The 23406-nt window shown below is 31.9% G+C and overlaps 1 protein-coding gene across 3 annotated transcripts in view; it reads left to right on the top strand.

The window, feature by feature from the left end:
• Window positions 1-4782: 4782 nt before the first annotated feature.
• The window catches only part of LIMK1 (LIM domain kinase 1), a 69948-nt gene continuing 51324 nt past the window's right edge, over window positions 4783-23406 (top strand). For 2 of the 3 annotated variants that reach the window (XM_076480342.1, XM_076480341.1), the window contains exons 1-9: window positions 4796-4863; window positions 4986-5082; window positions 11127-11262; window positions 13591-13700; window positions 14112-14303; window positions 20640-20733; window positions 22085-22314; window positions 22576-22723; window positions 22976-23254. In XM_076480342.1, the coding sequence (XP_076336457.1) occupies window positions 4848-4863; window positions 4986-5082; window positions 11127-11262; window positions 13591-13700; window positions 14112-14303; window positions 20640-20733; window positions 22085-22314; window positions 22576-22723; window positions 22976-23254 (1302 nt within the window). In that variant the 5' untranslated portion in view covers window positions 4796-4847. Of the gene's footprint in view, window positions 4864-4985; window positions 5083-11126; window positions 11263-13590; window positions 13701-14111; window positions 14304-20639; window positions 20734-22084; window positions 22315-22575; window positions 22724-22975; window positions 23255-23406 lie in introns of all 3 variants that reach the window. The other variant, XM_076480340.1, reaches the window with a different exon arrangement.

Here is a 23406-nt window from a genome sequence, read left to right as displayed (position 1 = left end):
ACATCGTTTACTCTAATAAAATGAAGAGTTTTTGACTAGTACAAAATGGAGCATTTCCGACTAGTATTATAATGCTTAAATTGTTTGTTTGTTTGTTTTGGAATTTCACGCAAAGCTACTCGAGGGCTATCTGTGCTAGCCGTCCCCAATTGAGCAGTGCAAGACTAGAGGGAAGGCACCTAGTCATCACTACCCACCGCCAACTCTTGGGCTACTCTTTTACCAACGAATAGTGGGATTGACCGTCACATTATAACGCCCCCACGGCTGAAAGGGCGAGCATATTTGGCGCGACTCGGGCGCGAACCCGCGACCCATAGATTACGAAGCGCACGCCTTAACGCGCTAGGCCATGCCAGGCCCTAATGCTCAAATAGCTTCTACATTTCTGTGATGCTTGAATGGTTTTGAAGAGATCATAGTAGTAACAAGGAAGAACTCAGAAAATTGCAGGTGCCCTCAAGCGATATAACGTTATTATCATTATCATTGGTTTTACCTCCAGCAAAATATTTGACATTCATTTATAAATTTAAGCTTTGTGGAGCGACTTGAAGTTTTATTGATTTTAAAAGTTATTAAATAAAAAAATAAATAATACATAAATAACTAAAATATAAAACCAAAAATCCAAATACAATCCAAGTGTTTCTCTAACTATAGTGCAGATAGCCCTCGAGTAGCTTTGCGCGAAATTCAAAAACAATAAAAAACTCTAACATGTTTGTTTTTGAATTTCACGCAAAGCTACTCGAGGGCTATCTGCACTAGCCGTTTCTAATTTAGGAGTGTAAGACTAGAGGGAAAGCAGCTAGTTATGAGCACCCACTGTAAACACTTGGGTTACCCTTTTACCAATGACCGTAACATTATATCGCCCCCACGGCTGAAAGGGAAAGCATGTTTGGTGTGACTGGGATTCGAACCCGTGACCGTAGGATTACGATTCGAACGCCTTAACACACTTGGTCATGCCGAGCCTATAACTTATCTAACTAAGAAATAACTGTAAGTGCTCTCATAGATAAATCAACCAACAACACTACCAAGAGTTACATTTACCTGACGACATGAGCTGCACACCAACTTAAAAAAATTCCCGTGGGAGTATAGTGTAAAATAAGCTCTTTCTGATGATGATAAACAAATGTGTCAAATAAGTACATGTGGCTTGTAAACCTGAAGGTTATATATAGAAGGTGGGAGTAGCCCCTGTCAAGAGTTGTACAAATTTATCATTTGTTTCTAGTGGATTCAGCAAAAGAACTTTGAAACTTACGTATCCATTGGCAAGTAAGTGTACTTATTGTCTAGACATAGACAGTCTACAAGACTAGGGTTATTTCATTCAAGGTAGAGAGTGTGAAAGTTGAGAATTTTCACAGATTATGGGTCACCTGACACCAAAATTGAAATATAAGTATTTAAAATAAAAGTTCTGGAAACAAATGAGTTATAATTTAGATGACATAAAACTTCAAATTATAGCATACTTTATAATGTATGTTATAATTGTTGCATAGCAATCCCCAAGACTATATGTTAATGCGTTATGTAAACATTTTGGAAAGAGGTAATCTCGAGATAATATGGAGAATCAATTTAAAATACAAGAGAGTATAGCCTAAGATCAAAGACACAAAACTGATAATGAAAACCTAACGCGATCCAACATTCAACTGAAAGATGCTCAGGTAAAAAATAGGAATTTTAAAAATATTATTTTGTGGATTAATTACTGTACAGAAAACTTCTCCTGCTAAGTAATCTTTCTATACATCCCAAACAAACAACCAGTGAACTACACAATATATAGAAATATCTAATAATGATACATTGTCTTTTAATATAAAAACTGACAGTGATCGCACTCAATAGATCGTTAGTTTAGCCAAAGCATCTTCTTCAGAAGCAAAGTCTCAGTTTAGAATTCATTTCAATACACAATTGTTTTTTTGTCGGATTGAGTTTGTGCGCAGGTTTGCTCTCTCTCTCTCTCTCTCTCTCTCTCTCTCATTAGGTGTTTGGGTATATAAATTTGTATACCCGGGAGGGTCGGGTACACTAGACCTCTTTCTCCTTCCTTTTCATTGTTAGAGTGGACTTATCAATATATTTAAAGTAAATACATGAAGGTCAGAGTGATGAGCATAACTCAGACTCTTTTCAGGGCAATGTCCAAGTATATTGTTCTTTCAGATTTAATAAGTCTAGAACATAGATGGCCTGTTTTACTTTAGCACTAGTATTTTTTATTTATATTCATTTTTATATTCCTTTTTTATTATTATTTATTGTTTTTAATACTCAATTTTAGCTTAATGATCTAATGTATAAGTTTATCGGGGAGATGTGTTTAGGACTCGTTTCATCATATATGCAATACCTGTCTAGTTCGCATAACAGCTCATTTTTTATCCAATTTTTATCGAAATATTTTATTGTAATATGTAAAAGTCTATCTGGTATTGCTTGTGTATTAGAATATTTATGCATTAAGTTTGAGGAAGTGGTTTTTAGGTACTCTATATGCTGTTGTAATTTATGTATTTTGTAATGATTGTAGTTTGGTTTGCAGTTGTTTTATACTTACGTTAATTTATGCAAGAGCTGCATAGTCTACTACGGGTCTTATATATGTTTTGTATATTTTAAGGATGTTTTAAGGTGTTGTTCCATAATTTCTACCAGTTAGACACCTAGTATAGTTTATTCATTACCAAAGTTTAGTTTTTGTGTTAATTACATGTTTTATCCAAGTAAGTTTAGAATCATATGTTAGTCCTAAAATTTTGCAGATCTAGCAGTCTGGGATTTTGAAAATATCACTAATTGTGTCTTTGCTGTGTTTATTTTGATTCTATTTTTGGCAGTGTTCACTTATTCTGTTGAGTTGTGGTTGTATGTTAGTGGCTGCAATTTCTGGTGTGGGGCACTTTTCCAAATTGCTACATCATCAGCGAACTGTGACGAGTATCCATGATTTGGGTCTTTATATGGTATATTATTCACATACATGATGATAGGATTAACCACACCTCCTTGAAGGACACCAGCTTCTGGAGTGAAGAACTCCGAGAAAGTTCCCTCTACGTTTACTCTGCATTTTCTATTTTCCAAAAAGTTAGATAACGAGCGAATAATTCCACGCGGTAGTCCTATTTCATTCATACGGAACCGAAGACCATTGTACCATACAGTGTCGAATGCTTTCTCGATATCGAGGAAGCAAGCGACAGCGGATTCTTTTTTATTAAAGCTATTTATTATCGTTTCAGTTAACCTAATTAAATGATCTGTTGTTTGTCTAAATTTTCTGGTAATTTTGAAGTAATCTCCAAAAATATAGAGAGTCTATTACTTATTATTCGTTCAATAACTTTGCCTACACAGCTGGTCAGGCTGATTGGTCGATAACTGTTTGGCTTATTAGCTGGTTTTCTTTCTTTGGAACATTAATATATTAGCTTGCTTCCAAGAAAGTGGGATGTATGCAGAGTAGAAAGATTGTTTGTTTGTTTGTTTTTAATTTCGCGCAAAGCTACTCGAGGGCTATCTGCGCTAGCCATCCCTAATTTAGCAGTGTAACAATAGAGGGAAGGCAACTAGTCATCACCACTCACCGCCAACTCTTGGGCTACTCTTTTACAACGAATAGTGGGATTGACTGTCACATTATGACGCCCCCACGGCTGCAAAGGCGAGCATGTTTGTTGTGGCCGGGATTCGAACCCGCGACCCTCGGATTACGAGTCGAACGCCTTAACACGCTTAGCCATGCTAGGCCTGAGTAGAAATATAAATTAAAGATAGCTTTGTTTGTTTGTTTGTTTTGATTTTTTTGAGGAGAATTGTTTGTATGCCATCATTTCCTGGTGAGTTGTTTTTGGAATTCTTGATTGCTGGCCCGGCATGGCCTAGCGCGTAAGGCGTGCGACTCGTAATCCGAGGGTCGCGGGTTCTCGTTGGTAAAAGAGTAGCCCAAGAGTTGGCGGTGGGTGGTGATGACTAGCTGCCTTCCCTCTAGTCTTACACTGCTAAATTAGGGACGGCTAGCACAGATAGCCCTCGAGTAGCTTTGTGCGAAATTCCCAAAAACAAACAAACTTGATTGCTTGTTTGAGTTTAGTGTGATTTTTTTTGGTGAGCAAAAGAGTATTATAGTCATAAGTATTATCAGTGTTATTGTTAATAATATTGATTGGAAAGTATGCTTTGTATAATACTATTTTATTTGTTACATGGCTGTTTACTTTGTTGTAGAAATATGTGTTTTGTAGTTGATGTCTAAAGGCTTCTGCTTTTTCTTTATTGGTGTTGGCTAAGGTGTTATTATGTTCTATTGTTGGGTATTTTCTTGAAGTGGCTTCATTGGTGAATCTTTTTATGTGTGACCAAAACGTTCTTGGGTCAGTTTGTTCGTTTAGTTGGGAGAAGAAAGTGTTCAATTTTTCTTGTTTTAGCAGTTTAATTTCTATTCTTATTTTATTTCTGATACTATTTATTTGTGTTTTGTTTCTTGATGTCTAGTTGCCATGAAATGTCTTCTTAGTTGTGCACAGTTACTTGACGTAATATGTTTAGTTTAAACTTCTGGAATAACCACCTCCTTTATGGAATTTTAAATTTAAAACATATGAAATAAACTATTGTTATTTAATTACAAAAGGACAAAAACAATATTTTTATCTCTTTAAAGCCAATAAAAATACTTTAATTTAAATGAAAGAAAAAGAAAATATCTGTAATATTTTATTTTGCCCTCTGGTGATTTTATTTTATTAATGTCATTGATTTCAGAGCATGCGTATAATGTATGTGGTAAAGGACTAATACTATGAAGAACCATGGAGGAGGCATCAGGTATAATAGTAAAACAACCTTTACAACTTATCGAATTTTTATCATATTAAGGATGTTTTATTAATTACAGAGTATATCAAACGAAATGAAATAATAAAAAATATCTTATGGTGAATTTTTAGATGATGCCCTTATGGTTTGTGCTGGCTGTTTAAATGTTATTGACGATGATGAATATATTCAGGCGTTAAACAGCGATTGGCATAACGATTGCTTCAGGTTAGTTACTCTCGTAATAATTTTACGGGTAAACGTGTTTTTAGTTACTGTTAACATAATTACTTGAAATATTGTGGTATATAAATGTTAGCCCAGTTTCTCCTTATCAATTATCATTCGGTATTGTTTCTGTTGATCATCTAATTATATATTGTAATGCATAGAAATATTACTAACACTTAATAATTACTATTATTAGTTATTACTGTTAGTAAGGTATATCATAAATGAATATCTCTTATCTAATTATTAATAATTTTTCTTTTTGCCACTGTAGTATTGGAATCAGGTAATTTTGTTTATTTGTTTCTGTGCTTATATGAAGAAATTTCATAAATATTGTTTATCATTTAAAAATTTAGAAAAATCTAAAAGTTAAAACATTGAAAAAATATCTTGCTGATAAATTGTAAAATGTTTATCAGAGTGGATCTGAAAGTGAATCTTATTATTTGTAATAAGTTAGGTTGAATTTTTAAGAAGTCTCAAGTTTTATTGAGCTGCATGTGAAAGAACTGATTAATATTTGGAGATAGTCATTCAAGAAATGAAAAAGAAAAGCCAAGATTGATTTCTTTTATCAGAATAAATAAAATAAGATTTTTTAAATTCTTGTAAAGATCTAATATTTTGTTTTTTGAAGTTGGATGTTTTTAATAATTAGACCTTTTAACACACTCCTGTAAATTAGCTGTAATTTTTTAAACCTTTTATGTTGATAAACCTTAGTATTTTCCATTGTAGCTGCAACTTTGATAAAGTTAAACTTCATTATTTTTTTCTTGAATTAATTTAATACCTATTACTAATATAGACATTTCCTTTTTTTTTTTTTTTACTGCAATGTTCTGGAAGAAATGTATTTATTTTTTTATACATGTATATTGATTATATTTCATATATTTTTGTTCAGTTAGATCAGTCACCAACTTCTTTTATAACCACGTGCACAATTTATGAAACTTGGTATTCCAAAATGTCTTGAGAACAACACTTGGTATCTTTAAAATTAGTTTATTTAAACTGTAGAGAAACAGTTGTGCAGGTGTTGTACTGAAGAGCTCTTACACCACAATATTTTGAACTGTATTCCTTTTAGAAATAAAATAAGTCTTTTAGTAAAAACAGAACAAAAATGTTTTTGTCATATTTTCTGCATAGTTATTTTTTACTTCCTTATGATTTTTGTTTGTTTTAGCACAAAGCTATATGTCTACCACTGACCCATGAGTGGACACTTCCCTATCTATGAAACAAAAAATAACAATTAGGATATTCATATTCCAAATTTTTCTAGAGAAAGATGCATATTTCAGCTAAAATCACAAATTTTTCCAGAATTAATACAAGATAAATTTTCAGTGAAACATTTATCTTTTTTAAATTAATGTCATTATTGCTTTTAGTTTATTTTTGAGCATTTAAGCCCACATTTAATAAAGTACTAAATCTTTGTTTCTTTGAAAGTTTTATGTTGATTCCAATTTTAAATTTAAATAATTCATATTTTTTAAAATTTGCATTACTTATTATTTTTAAAGAGGTTTCATTGATTTTTAAATAATGAAAATATAAAACAATTTCACACACTAATGGATTCCACAGATACAATTAGTATATTAATACAGCAAGTTCAGTTATTTAGTTTATATTTAATAATAATAATAATAATAATAATAATAATAAAAAAACAAAATTGTACCTAGAAATCAACCTTCCATTGCATGCTACCTTTATATCAATATTAACAAAATGTTAGTGATTTAACAATTTACCTGATAACCTGATACTGTCAAGTCAAGAGAAAATGTAATCACAAGAAAATCAAGCAATGCCAAATTCATACACAAGGATATATATTATATGGAAAAATTAAATGAACACTTTCAACAACCAGATGGAAATGTTGGAAATGAAGTAAAAGCTTACCTATGTACTTATGAAAGTATGATTCTGTTGTGGCATTGATTGACAATTTGAAATTTCACAATTGACAGATGTGCATGAGAAGTAAATTCCACCTATTCTATGTCATGTAATTGATAAACTGTGCTGTTAAGTTCAGTGGATTATTTATCTCAAGATGTAATGCAAAAGTCTATGAATTGCCAGAAAAATTAGTAACAAGTTTGGACATATTATAATATTATTTAAGAAACATTAATAATATAGGGGGCCTATTTATTGAATAATTATTGCTAAAAATCAGTTACATTAACAACCTGTTTATAAAAGCCAGTGCAGTTTGGTAATATTACGTTCTCACATTTTGTCTGCTATTTGTTATTGTTTTCAGTATGTGGAATTTACATGTTTCAATTTTAAAATGTTATATTGATGGTAATTATATTAATTCTTGGAGCAAGGGTGAAAAACTATTTTGAAGACTGTTGTCCTTGCTCCACATAAGTTGTTTACATAATTATTTAAAAATATGCACAGACTGCATTAAGTTTTATAGCCCATATTTGGTTTTATGAGGTTCTTCATTTCTATTTAATTCACACATTGATTGCATAACTCTCTAAGTTAGAGTTGTGATTCATATTGATCACGCATTTATTTAATATATAAATGAGACTGGCATTTTCCATACCATTTTTATTATAGACAGTTTCTGAATGAGTTCTTTTCCTGTAGTGACACGCAATGACATGATTTAGAGCAAATGGAACAAACTGTTGTCAGGACAACATAGTCTGCTTACGATTAACAATATGATATGAATCAACATGGTTCTATGGTAACCAATAAGCTGTGTACAATCTCCATTCCTTAGTTTTTGATGTGCTGTTGATTTTGAGTAGACATATCTGTGTATCAGTTTATACAATATGTAACATGCAACACCAAGTTTAGTGTATACCCTTGTTTCAATTGATTCAATGGCTAAATAGAATTTTACATTGTTTTAAAGTTTTATATGTGCATTTTTAAATAGTAAACGCTTCTTGATCCAAGAAGAGAGCTCTCATTTGATGTATCACTTGTTCTTATTGGTCAAGCCAGTTTGAACTGATATATTGATTTTGGTTTTAACATTACCTCATTGATAAATAATAGATGATGACTTTAGTGATACAATATTCTCAAGATGAGTGGTATGGGTATTAGCACTTTAATTGAAATAAAGTACAGAACAATGTTTTGACCTTCTTAGGTCATCTTCAGGTTAATAAAGAGAGTACAACAGACCATTGTTGGGCATGTCTTAGGGACAGGAGTGTAAACACATAAAGGATTGTATGCTTTAGTGATAAATAATTGCAATAGTTGTTAAAGCTGATTTTAAACTAGTGGGAGTGTGATTGCCTTAAAGTATATCATGTCAATTCAGCATGTATTAGTAACTTAGATACTTACCATTTGATTGGTGTACAGTAATTTTTTTACTTGTTAGCTTTACATTTTCACAGTTGTGGTTTCACATTTGCATGCTTCTATGGCTAGGAACTATAATTCTATGGGACTCCCTATTATAATGCTTGCTTTATTAGATTATTCTATAACTTATTTTTATATAATTTGTTTTATAACAGTATGGTCCTTTTAATAACAAGTGCTGAAATTTATTACTGACATTGCTTTCCATAATTTTCAGGATAGATACAGGTGATTGTCATCATAATTGCAACAGTAGATTGATTGCTAAATTAATTTCATTCACTTGCAAGATCAGTCTTAATTTTCTGAGCATGTGAATATCCACTGACTCCTTAATCATATAATATCATAAGATAGAAAATCATCAGTATTTTTCATGTAGACTTTCATGATGCTAAATTCTAATGTCTGATGATTGACTTGGAAAAAGTTATAAAACTCAAAAAGATTTGTTGATTGAAATGTTAAGGAACTTGTGTCTCTTTTTATGCTGAGTCATTATTCAAGTAATTTGAAATATTGTTTCACCAGAAACAAAAACTAATGAGATTTTAAAAGTTTACTTATAAAGACACTTTCTCAGGGTAGGTTTACTCTGCACCACTGCTGCATAAAAAATTCATTCAGAATGTAGAACATTATTTTTTCCTTTTGAATTTGCTGTGAAGCATTACATGGAGTTGCTGTTCTGTTCCAAAATAAGAGAGGCCTGGGTTAGTGTAAAGCTGGGGTTTTTCAGCCTGTGAAATGTCATTTATCTCTCTGTTCTAGAGTTGTCATCTTACTTTGAATCCTGTTATTTCCCCATATGATTTTACTGATGATTGGTTGAGCTACATTCTCATTTTGCAGCCAAGCCACTTAATTCATTGCTTCTCAAGGTGTTTGCTGGTTGGGTCTGTTCTAACCATTTCTCTGATTTCTACATCTCTTATCTTGTTTCTTCGAGTTAGCATCTTTCCATAGGCATTTCATCTTGCAAGTGATAGTTACATCCTTAATTTTTATAAAGAGCCCAGGTTTGACATTGGTAACATTAGAGTTATAAAGATGGTGTTTATTAAATTGCACTTTGTTTCCAATGGGATGTTTGGGTGTTTCAAGAAGAGTGTTAATTATTGAGTTATGTGGTTAATTTCCATATTCTTGTTTCAAGAGTACAAGAAAAATTTAAAACCGAAATTTATTTATAAGCTCATTCAAGAGCACAGTTTGATTGTGTAAGTATTATACCCTGTTTTTTCTCAGTTGCCTATGTCAATCTTTTGTTTTTCCAAATGAAACTTGCTTGCTTTTTGAATGTTTTTAGAGAATCCTTTGACTGCACACATGTAAAAATTATGTGAATAGCGATTGAAAGTATGTTTATGCAATTATGGTTATAAAATTTGAACTTAAATTTAAAATGAGTTGTGAGTTACATCTGTTAAACTCAATTCAAAAGAAATTTAGAAAATATATTTTACACTAGAAAAATAAAATAATGGAAAAGATATACACAAAAAAAATTGGCTATTTTTATACTCCTAACTGGACTCCAACAACGTAAGTGTAATAATCACTGGAGATGTAATTAGGTTGACTCTTAGTTAACAGGCTGGTTTTATAAACATACTAATGGTTTTTGTTCAAAAATGGAGTGTTAAGGTATGAAACACAAAATGTATGGTAGTCAGTATTGTTGGTCTCAGACCATTTGGATCTTGATTTTTTACAGGTTTTTTTGAAATGACACTAGCTAAATTTAGAATTTTTACCAGTATTTAAACCTACCAGGACTAATAAGTATTAAATATTGGTTATGCAGAGTATAGAATCAAAGATATTTATAAGTAAAACCCTTCGTGATTGATACTATACCTTTGCAATGTTTATATTGCTTTCCTTATTTTTGCTAATGTCATAAACTGACAAATTGTCTGAATGTAAATCCATAGTTATAACATGCACTTTTCAAAAATAGTTGCCACTATACATTGCATTAAGCATAGGCTTACAGTAGGTTTGTATGAACTTCATTTCGAGCATGTATTTGTTATATATTAGCAGTAATCCCTGATATTCAGCATGTATAGTAGATCTGCTGTGATCCTGTGTGGGTCAGTGGTCATAAAGGTGCCACTGACAACATAAACTCTGGAAAAACATTTTTTTTTTTTTATTTGGTGACCTTTTTAATTGTTTATTCATTCCTTATTATTTTCACTTTTTCATAGGAGGAAAAATATAAAACAAAGACTATAAGATGTAAAATATTTGTGATTAAGATGCTAATAAAGTTTATTTGGTGCACATGATTTTTATTCTTGCTTTATTTTACATTGTATAATTTATTACAAGGTTTCAGGCTTAAACCCTCAGGTCTTGGTATGAGACACTGAAGTCTTCATTACAATTTTAGTAATTAATTTCTATTTCCTGCATTATTTCTTCATATGACCTCAATGAGAAATTCATAATTTTATTTGATAATTTTACATTTGCAAAAAGGAAAAAAGTATTTTGAGATAGTATTTTTTAAGTTTCATAATTTATTCCAAATCATGTATGAATGTGAAAATAATTTTTAGTATTAATAATAGGTTAGACTAAAATCTGTACATTTCTGATATTTCAGAATTTATGGAAAAAAAATAACTTGAAATGTTTCTTCTGTGCAGGTGCTCTGTCTGTGATATTCCTCTCAGTAACTGGTATTTTGAAAAGGATGGATTGTTGTTTTGCAAAAATGATTACTGGGCTAAATATGGAGAAGCTTGTCAAAACTGTGGAGAAATTATCACAGGACCTGTAATGGTAAGCTTTTCAAAAGGTCACGGATACGTGACTTGTTGCAGATATAATAATATTGCTCAGTAACAAAAAAAAAGAGACAGGTAAGATTGAATTTAACTTTTTTTTTCTGCCAATGTTGATCTTAAATATCTGGTTTCATACTTAGTTTTACTTATTAATAATGTTATATTTGTTTTAGCTTCACTTAAATAAAAGAGTTCAGACCATTCTTCATCAATATGTATCAAGAATGTCGTATAAATGTTGTTGTAAACTCATTCTGATAAATTTTGGTACAAATAGTTTCAACTTTACTATGATTGGTTACTCAATATCGAAATAGTGTTATTCAACAAAAATTTCAACCTTGTTTATTTCACACGTGCTACTACTAACAACATCTAAGCTAACTATTGAACATTTGAGTCACTTCAGAAAAGTACAGGCAGGAAGTATTCAGTTTGCATTTCAAATTATTCTGAAGTTTGATTTGAACATTGTAATCTGTTAAAGAAATGTAACTTAATTTTTAATGTGAATACTCTCTGTTGAACTCCAAGCTTCTCAGTAGCACAGTTGCAAAGTTTGAATTTGGTTACTGGTGCTTCATCCAGTACTTCATGTTCTCTGTTTTCTAACTTATTTTTATCTGTACCTTGGCAAAAAGGTCAGTTAGTAACTTCATTTTTGGCTTGTTCCATTCACCTTTCTTTTATGGAAGTTTATCAGCATTTTCTACAGGTGGTGTCAATTTGAGTTTAGGGTTTTTCCAACGATTGATTTATTGTTTTTCATTTTTGGAATTTATGGTGGAAGAGTGATTAGGCAGAGAACAATGGAATTTAGTGGGAAGTTTAGAGAACTTGGGAACAAACCATAGAGCTAGGAGTTATTTGATGATTTCCTTAGATTTTAGTCATTTTTGAACATATTTTCAGGTTTAAATTTTTCTCAAGTGAAAAATACAGAAATTTTCTTTAATGTTGGCATCATTTAAGCTTTTAAAGGTTTAAAGAGTGGTGGATAATGGTAAAATATTAGTGACTTATAATTGATTCAAGTATTTATTAAATGTTAACTTATGTGTTTAGGCAATGCATGAATAAAATGACTTGTAATTTATTGAAAGAGAAGTATATTTATCAGCTATAAAATAATTTCAACCAAGAACTTTGTTAACAAAAATATTGCCACTTGGTCTGACATCTTTTAGAAGGTTGCATCCTAGGTCACCTATAAAACTGTCAGTTTTTGTGGTGTTTTTTATGATTTATCACCGAAAGTGCTGACTACTGTAATCGGGAAAAATAAAATATAATGATGAATACATTAATGAATACCAGTCAAGTTGAAACCCATTGGTTATATAAAATGGAACTTTTTGATCATTAGTGAAAGAATTTTAATGTTATTTTTCAAAACAGTGTTTCAGTAAACTTTTGTAACCTTCTCAATACAAAAATGATAGAAAAACTAAATTAAATCATTTGAATTTTCCAAAGTAAAAACTAAAATCTTGATATTAAGTGTGTCCTAAGCTTCTTGCATTTCAGCATTTCTATTTCTAGAAGGAAAAAAGAATCAAAGGATATCAGTTACACATCTAGTCTGGAAATGGTTGTAAATACTTAGAAATAGAAGGAATTTAGTCTTTTGATGAAATAGAGAGCTACTACCTGTGATTTGAACCTTGTGTTATTGTTATGCTCTTTTGCATCTTTCATTGGTTTGACAGCTTAACATGTGTGTACTTGTGATTATCAGAAACATGGAAGATTAAGAAATTATATCCAACTTTCCAATTTCTAGAGTAGTAAATATTGTTAAAATGAAACATAGTTGTGTATAATAATCAGAAGTTACTTTGTTTGAAAATCTGAAGTTATAAACACTTTTGTAATACTCCAGCTATCATTATCTTTTAATTTTGTATAAAATAAGGACAGTTTGTTTTTTAGTTTAAGAACTCAAGTCTAAAACGTAAAGGAATTGTACTTTGAATTTAAAGAAAAGGTAATATAATTGTGACAAACTTCTGAATTTTCTGTTATATAGAAGTTGCAGCTCACACAGTATATTTTTGTTTGTTAATCATAGTATGTCACATTAGTTGCATATCCCTCTGTGAACTTTATTCTTATTTCTGCCACACATTTACTTTTATATTATAAAACGTTTTTAGTTACTTTGATCAAAGTCCTTAATTTTTCTTTTTAAGATTTCAACTACATACTAAATAATTAGATTCCTGTGCAATAAAGTAATGTCTTGAGTTACTTTGTCAACATTTTCTTAACTTAGTGGCAAAAAAATAGAAAAATGTGCACATCATGTAAATATTTCTTGCAGGTTGCTGGTGATCACAAGTTTCATCCTGAATGCTTTAAATGCACTAGCTGTGGTAGTTTCATTGGAGATGGGGAATCATATGCCTTGGTAGAGAGGTCCAAACTATATTGGTGAGCAATTTAAATTTTATTATACTTATTTCAAAAGTTCAATTAAAAAATATAAAAGAAAGGTGTAGATGATAGATTATTTTGATAAAAACATTTGGTATAGCTGATTTTTTCATTTTAAAATAAAAAGTTTCTCAGATTAAAGAGCTACATGTAACATTAAAATGTATGAAGTATTTTTGAAACCAGTTTAAATTTTGTAAATATTGTGTTACTGAAAGTATCTTTTACTTTCTGTAGTGCTGTAGTAATTGTTGTTTTTACTTGATTATATATCATGCATTTTGTAAAGTTAAAATTCTTATGAACTATGTTTTTTTGTAAATTGAGACAGATTTTAAGATTATCTAATTTGTTAATTACTGTTAACTGGACAGTGTTTTAAGGTAATTGGAAATACATATGATTTAGTGGGTCATGTTACAAAAGACACATGCAGCCACTCTCAGGACGATCTCCTTTTGGAAAACAGCCACACAGCATTCAGCTGGTGGAAATTCCAGCAACACCAGGTGGTAGTGAGAGACGAATTAAACTTTCCTTGGATCGACCAAAGACATTGAGCATGAATGATGCCATTCTCCTTGGGGTGCATATAGCAGAGTATGTATAAATGTGCTCCAAATTATATGATTTGGTTAAAATTTAATTGTTAAGTTAAATTCTGTGTAGATAAATATATTCATTACTGTTGAGTAACTGCTATTTTATTAAAGTATTTTCTTATAAATCAAAGAATTTGCCAGTATTTTACAACTTTATACCATTTTAAGCTATCTGATTTATTTTTATCAGTCTTTTGTATGGTATTTCTAGATTATAAAGAAAAAAATATTTCAGTATTAAATGCTGTAAGAACAGATTTTATTTATGATTTTTACTATACCTTGCTAGTGTGATTCTATAAAGCTTATTGGTTGATGTGATGAAAGTTTTTCATCACTAGCTGAAAAGTAATTTATATTAACTCTGTTGTTGCAGGCTTGGTTGAATTAACAGAATTTATGGCCCTAACTTAACTGTTATAGTTTCCACAATATGACTTCTAAATCTTCACAAAACGTTTCAAGCTTTCATTAACTACCAAGAGTCACTTGTGTATAAAAAAAAAATCACAATTTTTACTGAAGTATTTTTCAGTAAAGATTTCTCCATGTTGAATGCTTCATGTGCAAAGTGATTTTCACATTTGGATTAGAAATATTTTTTTCATTTAAAAAAATCTCAAATTTCATTGCATAATATCTAAAACATCTTATAAATTTCAAACTTTTATATTAAAACTATATTCCACTATGGTATTTTACCTCATCTCACAAAAAATAGCTATTGTTCACTGCTGCCCTCTATATGCAAAAAAAATTTTACACATTCCACAAGCCTTCTCTCTCCCCTCATTAGAATTAACTGACTCCAATGTGTCTCATGCAAATCATCATGCATGAACTCTCCATAAATAGGGGAGTGACGTACTCTGATGCATATGACTCCCTCTTGGATTATACCTAACTATCAGTTGTTTGGCTGTACTAGTGTTTTATACATTATTTTACTTTTGGTGCTTTTCATGTGCTGTGCACTTGTATTTTTAATAGTTTCAATTCTGAAACAGGATTTCTTCATTAATTTTGTTGTTGTTGTATTGAAAACACCTCTTACTGAATTTTTTGGTCATTTGCATTTATCTATCAAGCACATTTTGTGTCACCCAGTAGTGAAATATTAAGTCTTTTGATTTCAACTCTGAAATCAGGCATTCAGTGTTACTTGGTGGATACAGCAGATAGCTCGATGTGGTTTCCTATCAGAAAATACACAAACACAAACAAACCTTCTGTTTCATTCATATTTCTGAAATGAATTCTGAAGCTCATGCTATGATTTTGGATATGTTACCTCCTACACACACTCTTTCATTGACCATAGGTGCAGATGATCTGTCACTGGATTTATTAGCAATTACTCCCTTAAGTTGTGCATAAATACAAACTTTGCAGTGGACTGTTCATAACCAGTGGAATGTTGCATGGGATCCTCAGCAGACTCTTATTAGTTGACAATCTGCAATGATGATTGGGCAAAACTCATCTGATAGCAGGTGAAAAGCATACTCCTCCTTGTCAGAATTTACACATTTTCATGAATGCATCCCTTCAGAGATGGGACATGTGGGTTGATCAACACAGAGCATTGGGGTATTCATCTACAGCTGACAGGTCTTATATTAACATCCTGGAGCATCTCACTGTATGGTGGTCTTTGTTTCATTTTCTCCATCTGGCCAGAAATCATCTAGTAATGATCCATTCTGGAAATGTTTATTTACATCACCATGGTGGCACTCATTCTTGATCCTTCTGTATTCACACTTTGAATCTTCTCTTTTGGGCACATGTGAGATACTTGTATCATGTCATGTTCCATGTGTTTTTATTCTTGTTGTGGATCAACTTTTTCCCCACCCAGATGAAATTTTCAGACAGTGTGATCTCTAAATCCTCTTGTTTTCCTATGATTTTGTCTTTGGAGTACTCCTCGTATCGGTAATATTACATATCCCTCCACCACTAATTACCTGTGTTTTGGTTCTTGGCCTCTTATCCTCTTGCTCTAGGTATCGATGCTTTCAGCCAGGATTTGACCAACAAATAACTATGTTTATTCTCCCATTTTACTTATTCACTAGATGGTTTTTGATCATCCATACCACTATATTGTCAATTCCTTCTCATTGCTTCTTACTGGCTGGTACAGCCATGATTTCTATGCCTTTTCCAGCTTCAAATTACCCTTCCATTACCTTTTCATCTTTCTTCTCTACTTTGTCAACCTTGATTACAAGTGCTTCATCCAGTCTTCATCTCCTTTGGGTTTTTTTTTAATTTGGGTCCTGTTGAAGAGATCCAGCTTGTCTAAGTAGTAACTTCATTTCTGGCTGGTTCACCCTTCCTCCATGAAAGTGTTTTAGTGTAAATGGAACATTTTCTGCAGTTGGTTTTTGGGTTGAGAGTTTCCATGTATGGGGAACAGTGGGCCAATCTTACTTTGTTTTCCAATGAAGAGCCTTCTGACTTGTCTTAGGTTACTGAGTGGCATTTTCATTGACCTCTTCTAACCTTTCCCTGTTGATGCATTCTTTTCAAATTTGTTGTCCACTGCAGTGGGCCACCCTTTTGGACTGGGATGTTAATGTGTGCTTTTGATTGCCTCACTTTATCTTTGTTTCATGTGTTTCTTGTTTCATCTTTCCCTTAAGATTTCTTTCTTTCTCCTCTTAACCTGTAGGTGACATTGGTATTTCATGCATTCTTTTTCATCCTACATATATTCTTCTTTATCTCTATTGTTCTCTCCTACCTCAAAACTTTGACAGCTAAGTAGGGTAACTTCTCCTTTTTTCTGTTCTTCCACCTTTATACTAGGCCTGATTTGGGTAGACTTCTATATTTTGTATGTACTATTCACAAATATTACTTTCATAGCCTTCTTCTGTTGTATCTATTCCCTGCCTCTATTTCTTGGCAGCCTTCCTCTGTCCATAATCTTTCTCTTTCCACCTTCACATGCTTTTGATTTGATTGGCTTCCTCTTTTATTGTCTTCTTCACATACTTTGTTCCAGGTGTCTTCTCATCAAATTTGATACCTTACTTTTTCTCTGTTGTCACATCTTTGTCAATTGGAGGAAATTTCCAGTCAGGAGTGTGGACTACTATTATGTTCTTACCTAATTATATGCATAGGATTGCAGCTTATTTCTTTTTGGGCCATTGTCTTCCACCTGTAGCCATTTTTCAGACTTCAGTGAGACTTTGATTGGGTAAGTTATTTCTTTATCATTCTTTAATTTCTCTTCAGAGGCCTGATTTCCCTTATTAGTATTATTCATTGTTTGAACCCTGTTCTGTTAAGCCATGTCGACAGGCATATTATAGTTTCCATGGCCATGCAACACATGCTGCAGAGATGGGGTGTTCAACAAAATTGCTTGTAGATTTATTCTAATGGTAAAACTACTTCATAAGTTTTTCCATATTTGCTGTTGGACTACATGGGTAAAGCAGAAGAGGATAGTTGCCTGTCCCTGCCATGCCTTGTAATGAAGAAATCTGTAGGGTCTGCTTTTGAAAATGAGGTCTTGTGGTCACCTATTGCATTGTCTCAGGTTTTGATGCTCCTTTGGACTCTCCATCACATCTCCCCCCTCTTCTAGTGGAGTTTGAGGATCCTTACCATTTTTCCCGTTTTAAGCCATTGGGGTGGATGGACTTGGAACATCAAGGCATCCTCCTGAATGCATGAGTGAAATACAAATAAAACACAGAAATGAATATGAAACCATTCAGTCGAGAATAGGATGGTAGTGTTCTACTGTTGTAGGTGGCATAATGTTCTCCACTATAAAACATGAAAACAAATATGAGTGAAATGTCAAATTACAGTTCACCCCTTTGTATGGGAAATTGAACTTGGTTCCCAGTTACTGGACTTTGGATTTAGAATAGAACCAATCTCCATAAGTCTTCAAACATGTAATACAGATATCTATATTCCTCCCTATTTTAAACTCCATTAGTATTTTAATTCACTGTGTAGGTAATTGCAAATTGTTATACTTCTTTTTCCTCAGTGTTCTTATTCCAAGAATGTAACTGCACTTGGTGTGGTTCTGATCAATTTTGCATTTAGGAGAGATCACATTATCTGGACATCTTTTTGATACTAAATATTGGTTTCTTGGATCAATCTATCAATTTATCATGTTCATGGGTGTACTTAGATCCCTCTGGTCTTATGAACTTGAGGTGAAGATGGTATGATCCTCTTTCCTACCCCCACATGGATGTTGGTATATGTAGGCAGGGTTTTGGATTGTAGTAGACTTGCTTTTTATATGTCTGTTGCATCCTAGCCACTTTACACCTAGGGACACATTCTTTTCATTTTATCCACTTTTATACTTTCTGGGATTGAATTTCTTGTTTGTTGCACAGTTTGGATCACTTTCTGGTGATAGTTTTCTCCCTTTTGGATGTGCTCCTCTGTTTTTCACCCACATGTATTTGGCAAGTAGTATGATGAGTGAAGAGTATACCTGGTTCAGATGTGATGTGGTTCCCCACGTCAGATCTTTGAGTCTGGGTGTTTCATCTTAGAGAGTGTCCTTCAGATTCTTTCAAAGAATTCTTCTTTCCTCCCTTACACCGATCCCTCCACCTATTGAATGTGGATTTTAGCTGTTTGTGTGAATGGATGTAATGAACCACATTGGAAATTATAATTTTTCTATAATGAAAATGTATTTTGGAAAGTTTCTTGCCTCATTTCATACTTGCCAACTTTCCTCTCCACTGACAACTGGTGCTTCCATTTTCTGCCAAAATGTAAAGTAATATTTGTGTGAAATGGAATAGAGGGAGTCACATGCTTCATGAGAGTATACTGCATGCTTATTGGTAGAGAGCTAATGCATATTTACATGAGAAGCATTAGAATCAGTCAGTTCCAATGGAGGGGAGATATAAGGCTTGTGGCATGCATAAAAATATTTTTGTGTACAGAGGGCAGCACTGAATGAGAATAGCAGTTTATGAGTGAAGGTAAGTACCTACCAGAAATACATTCAGTTTAAGAAAATAACATTTGTCTGTTATTTTCTCTTCCTTAACCTGTACGAGTTCAGTCAGTTTGACCAGCCTCATAACCACTAAAAATCAATTTGAAGTAAATTAAATGGCCCCTTGTTTCTTTCTAAAATGACTTCAAATTGTAATCTGAAACCACACTTGTTCATCTTAAATAGGTTTAAACTCATAATAGTACACATCTATTTGTACTTAATGAGCAATAAAATAATAAAATTTGAATTATGTTTAACTGATACTCATGATGTAGAATTTGTAAATCACTCGGCTAATGTGTAGCACATGTTACTGTATTGAATGACATAATGCACAAGCTATTCACGAGCATACTTTATGAAAAATGTTTATTCTTATTCTTTATTTTACCCAATTTAAATTTACCTAAGTTAAATTTTGAATGCAATTCTCTAAAACCTTATGACATGCACAGAAAAAATGTGCCCATAGTGGAACTGTTAATATATGAATTTTTAAATAATTTTTTTGGTTTTGTTTGTGGTATGTAAACACAGATTCAGAATATATTTTAATTGTATACTAAAACATTCTTGAAATGTCTTTGTAAACAATAACAATTTGTATTATAAAAAAAAAATTCACTTCAGAATACCTGCTGTACTTTTTAATTTTTCTTAATATTTGAAAGTTTTTCAGAATTTACTTCTTGCCTGCATTTATAAAAAAAACATGTAATACTTATTTCAAATGACTTTGATTTAGAGTTTAACATAATGATATATCATCCAAGTTTGGATGTGTAAGTGATTTATGCAAATTCATAACTTAATCTAATTCACACCATAGCAGTTATTGTTCATGCAGTTTGATAATGCGAATAATACCTCAACCATTACTATGTCTGCCATTTTCCCAATTGACTCAGTGAATCTTAGTGTTGGGAGAAAGGCTTCTTTGGCACTGGATATAGCAGATATAATTATATTAACATTTTTTATACATTATTCTTCACTTTCATCTGATCTGTAAGTTCCTAGAATTACTTATTTGAAATAGTTTTTCGCTTGTCTCTGATTTGAATATACTATGATAGTTTTACTCTTATTTTTTGTGCAACAATAAGAAAAGGTTTGTAAAACTACAAGACTTTTAACAACTAATGTGTTTTGGCTGAATGCAGCTGTTATAAATAAAAATCCTTTTCAGGAAATTACTTAAGTATGATTATGGAATTTATATGGAATATTCTTCTAACTATAGTATGTTTAAATTTGAACAGTAGTTACTTCTAACTTGGGCTTACAGAAATTTTAAACTATTTGTTTTGTTATCTGTAGTCTGGACATGAATCCAGATTTGATGTCTCTTCACATTGGTGATAGAATACTTGAAGTAAATGGGACTCCAATCAAAGAGCACTCCATAACACAGGTTGGATAATACCTATCAATAAGATATATTTCAATGATAGTTTTAAAAAAGCACCATGACTTGTCAGATACTTTGTATAAACTTTTTCACAAACTATAATATCACCTGTTGATGTATGGGATGTTTATTAATCAGTTTAGAATCAGTTTTAGAAGGGTTCATTAACTGCAAAGGATTCTTGAATTGTAATTTTGGATGATAAATAAGAATTGAAAGAATGGTTGCTAAGTCTAGGTATTTGTCTTTGAACTGAGAAATATTATGTATTTGACTTTTTTCAATTATATTCAAGAAACCAATGTTAACACTATTCTTACATTATTCTTTTTCATAAGAAAGATTTTGGCATTATTGCTGTACTGTTATGTAAATAAATTGTGGTTGTTCAGCCTTAATAATGGTTAATTTTTGTGGCACTTCTGATTTGAGTACAGATTTGTGCATTGCATTTATGTAATCATCCAAGTAACCATGAAAGTGGTCACACTATAACTTTTGATAATGAATTTTTATTTCCACAAAATTTTGAAGATATCAGTTGAAAAGAGAATTGACTTTGTTCAGCACATATTTTCTTGGAAACTACCATTTGTGACCACCAAAATATAAACAAAGGGTAAAAGGGTGATACATACCTACCATGTAGGTTAGAAACAATATTAAATACAGATGAAAAAATCTTGTTGGCAGTTTATACAACGTTATTGGGAAAATTGGAAGTTCTTATTTTCTGGCCTGGCTTTGTCTGTAGTTTGTGTTTCCAGGTGATTGGACACTGAAAGCCATAAAAGGAATGAAATGAAGAGATGAGAAAGAAGCAGCAGAAGCTAGAGCACTGGTCATGTGACACAGAATAATGAAGATTGATAATTTATATATTCCCTTTTTGAAATTAAAGCATGCATAATATTAAATGTTTGCACATTAATTGATAACAAATTTGTTCATATAAATTGTGAATGTAGCTTTGGAAAGTGACTGTGACAAGCAAACTTTGACCCATCCATATGCATAGAATTAATTTTTGATTAAACTGTCTAAACGTTTTTATTGGTAAAACTAATTTTGGCTTTACAGCTACTTTTTTTTTTTTTTAAGTTTTGAAACTTTAACATAAAATTTCTTCTTTCACTTTAAATCTGAAGTTCACTCTTGCTGTAAATTATATTTCTATTAAATTGGAATGAGAAACTTAGAAAAATTGTTATATATTTTTTTATAAACAATGTGCCTTTGAAGTAGTTCTTTTGGTTTTTAAAATTACAATAGAAAAGTTCAGAACTATACTGTTCTTAGAAAAACCTGTTTTCCTAAATTTGAGCATGGGAAGTACATTTGCTATCACTTTCAGGTTGAAGATCTCATCTGCTCAAATAACAAAGTGTTACAGTTAACTATTGAACATGATCCAAATACACTTCCCAGGAGAAGCTCTCTTCCCTACACTCGACCACACATATCTGTGGATCGAGAGCGTATCTACAGGAGAAGAGAAGAAACTGGAGGAGGTCGTTCGAGACAGTTGAGAAAGGGAAGGGGAAGCATGGAAAGATCATCATCTTTACCAAGGCTGCTGGCCAAGTATATCTGTTTGGTGTCTTGTAGTATTTAAAAAATAACAATTTTTTCTAGTTTTAAATACAACAAATATTTAGGTATAATATAACTTTAAAGTTAATTGATAACTTGTGAAGTAGGAAATAGAATATTTTTTGTATGATAATGTTTTAATAATTTTGAGTCACAAATGTCTTAGTTTACCACCTAAAAGTATTAATACTTTTTAACATTGTGGAAGATGAATTTGTGACTTTCTCTGAAACAGTTTCTGGTTGATTCTAGTGATCCTCCTTCTACCAGTAAACATCCTTATGACTTAGGCAGGACCAAGTCTTTCCGTGTAGAACCCAAAAGTCCTCGCATTTTTCGTGCCTCAGACCTAGTCCAAGGAAAGTTATTGGGAAAAGGATTTTTTGGACAAGTGTTTTTGGTTAGTCATGGTTTTACCTGTCTCTGTATTTAATCGTAGACACACTCACGTGTTAAAAACCAAATCATACCTTGGAGGATGGTTGTGAAAACTATCTCTTTGTTGTTTCTGAACTTAAAGCTTTTGTTTTTGCATTTTTGTAGCGCTATTTCTTTATAATATTGAATTTATGAATTTACGAGATCCAAAATATATTTCACATGTTACAAAATTCTAACTGTTCAAGCCATGTAAAATTATTTTCTTAATCAGGTAACCCACAGAGAGACAGGGGAGGTCATGGTGCTCAAAGAGTTATACAGGGTAGATGAAGAAGCACAAAAGAACTTCCTCAAGGAAGTAGCAGTCTTACGATCTCTGAATCATGAAAACGTTCTTCAGTTCATTGGTGTTCTTTACAAGGATAAGAAGCTACATCTAGTGACAGAGTATATAAGTGGAGGTACACTGAAAGAGCTCATTCATGACCAGAATGAACCTTTACCATGGGAACAGAGAATTAATTTTGCCAAAGATATTGCATCTGGCATGGTAAGTAAATGAGTTTAAACATGTAATATACAGAAACTATGGATTATTAATTTCTTTTTTCTAATCTAATTAAGCTAATTTCATAGTGTTCACATTTTCCCTATTAAATTCTAAAAATGTTTTTTTATTTTTCCTTTTCTTATTGTCATCTT

Source organism: Tachypleus tridentatus, chromosome 13, assembly GCF_004210375.1.
Source record: "Tachypleus tridentatus isolate NWPU-2018 chromosome 13, ASM421037v1, whole genome shotgun sequence".
In the NCBI taxonomy this organism is placed as follows: Eukaryota; Metazoa; Arthropoda; class Merostomata; order Xiphosura; family Limulidae; genus Tachypleus; species Tachypleus tridentatus.
Note: the sequence above shows the minus strand (reverse complement) of the source record. Positions and strands in the feature narration are given on the sequence as shown.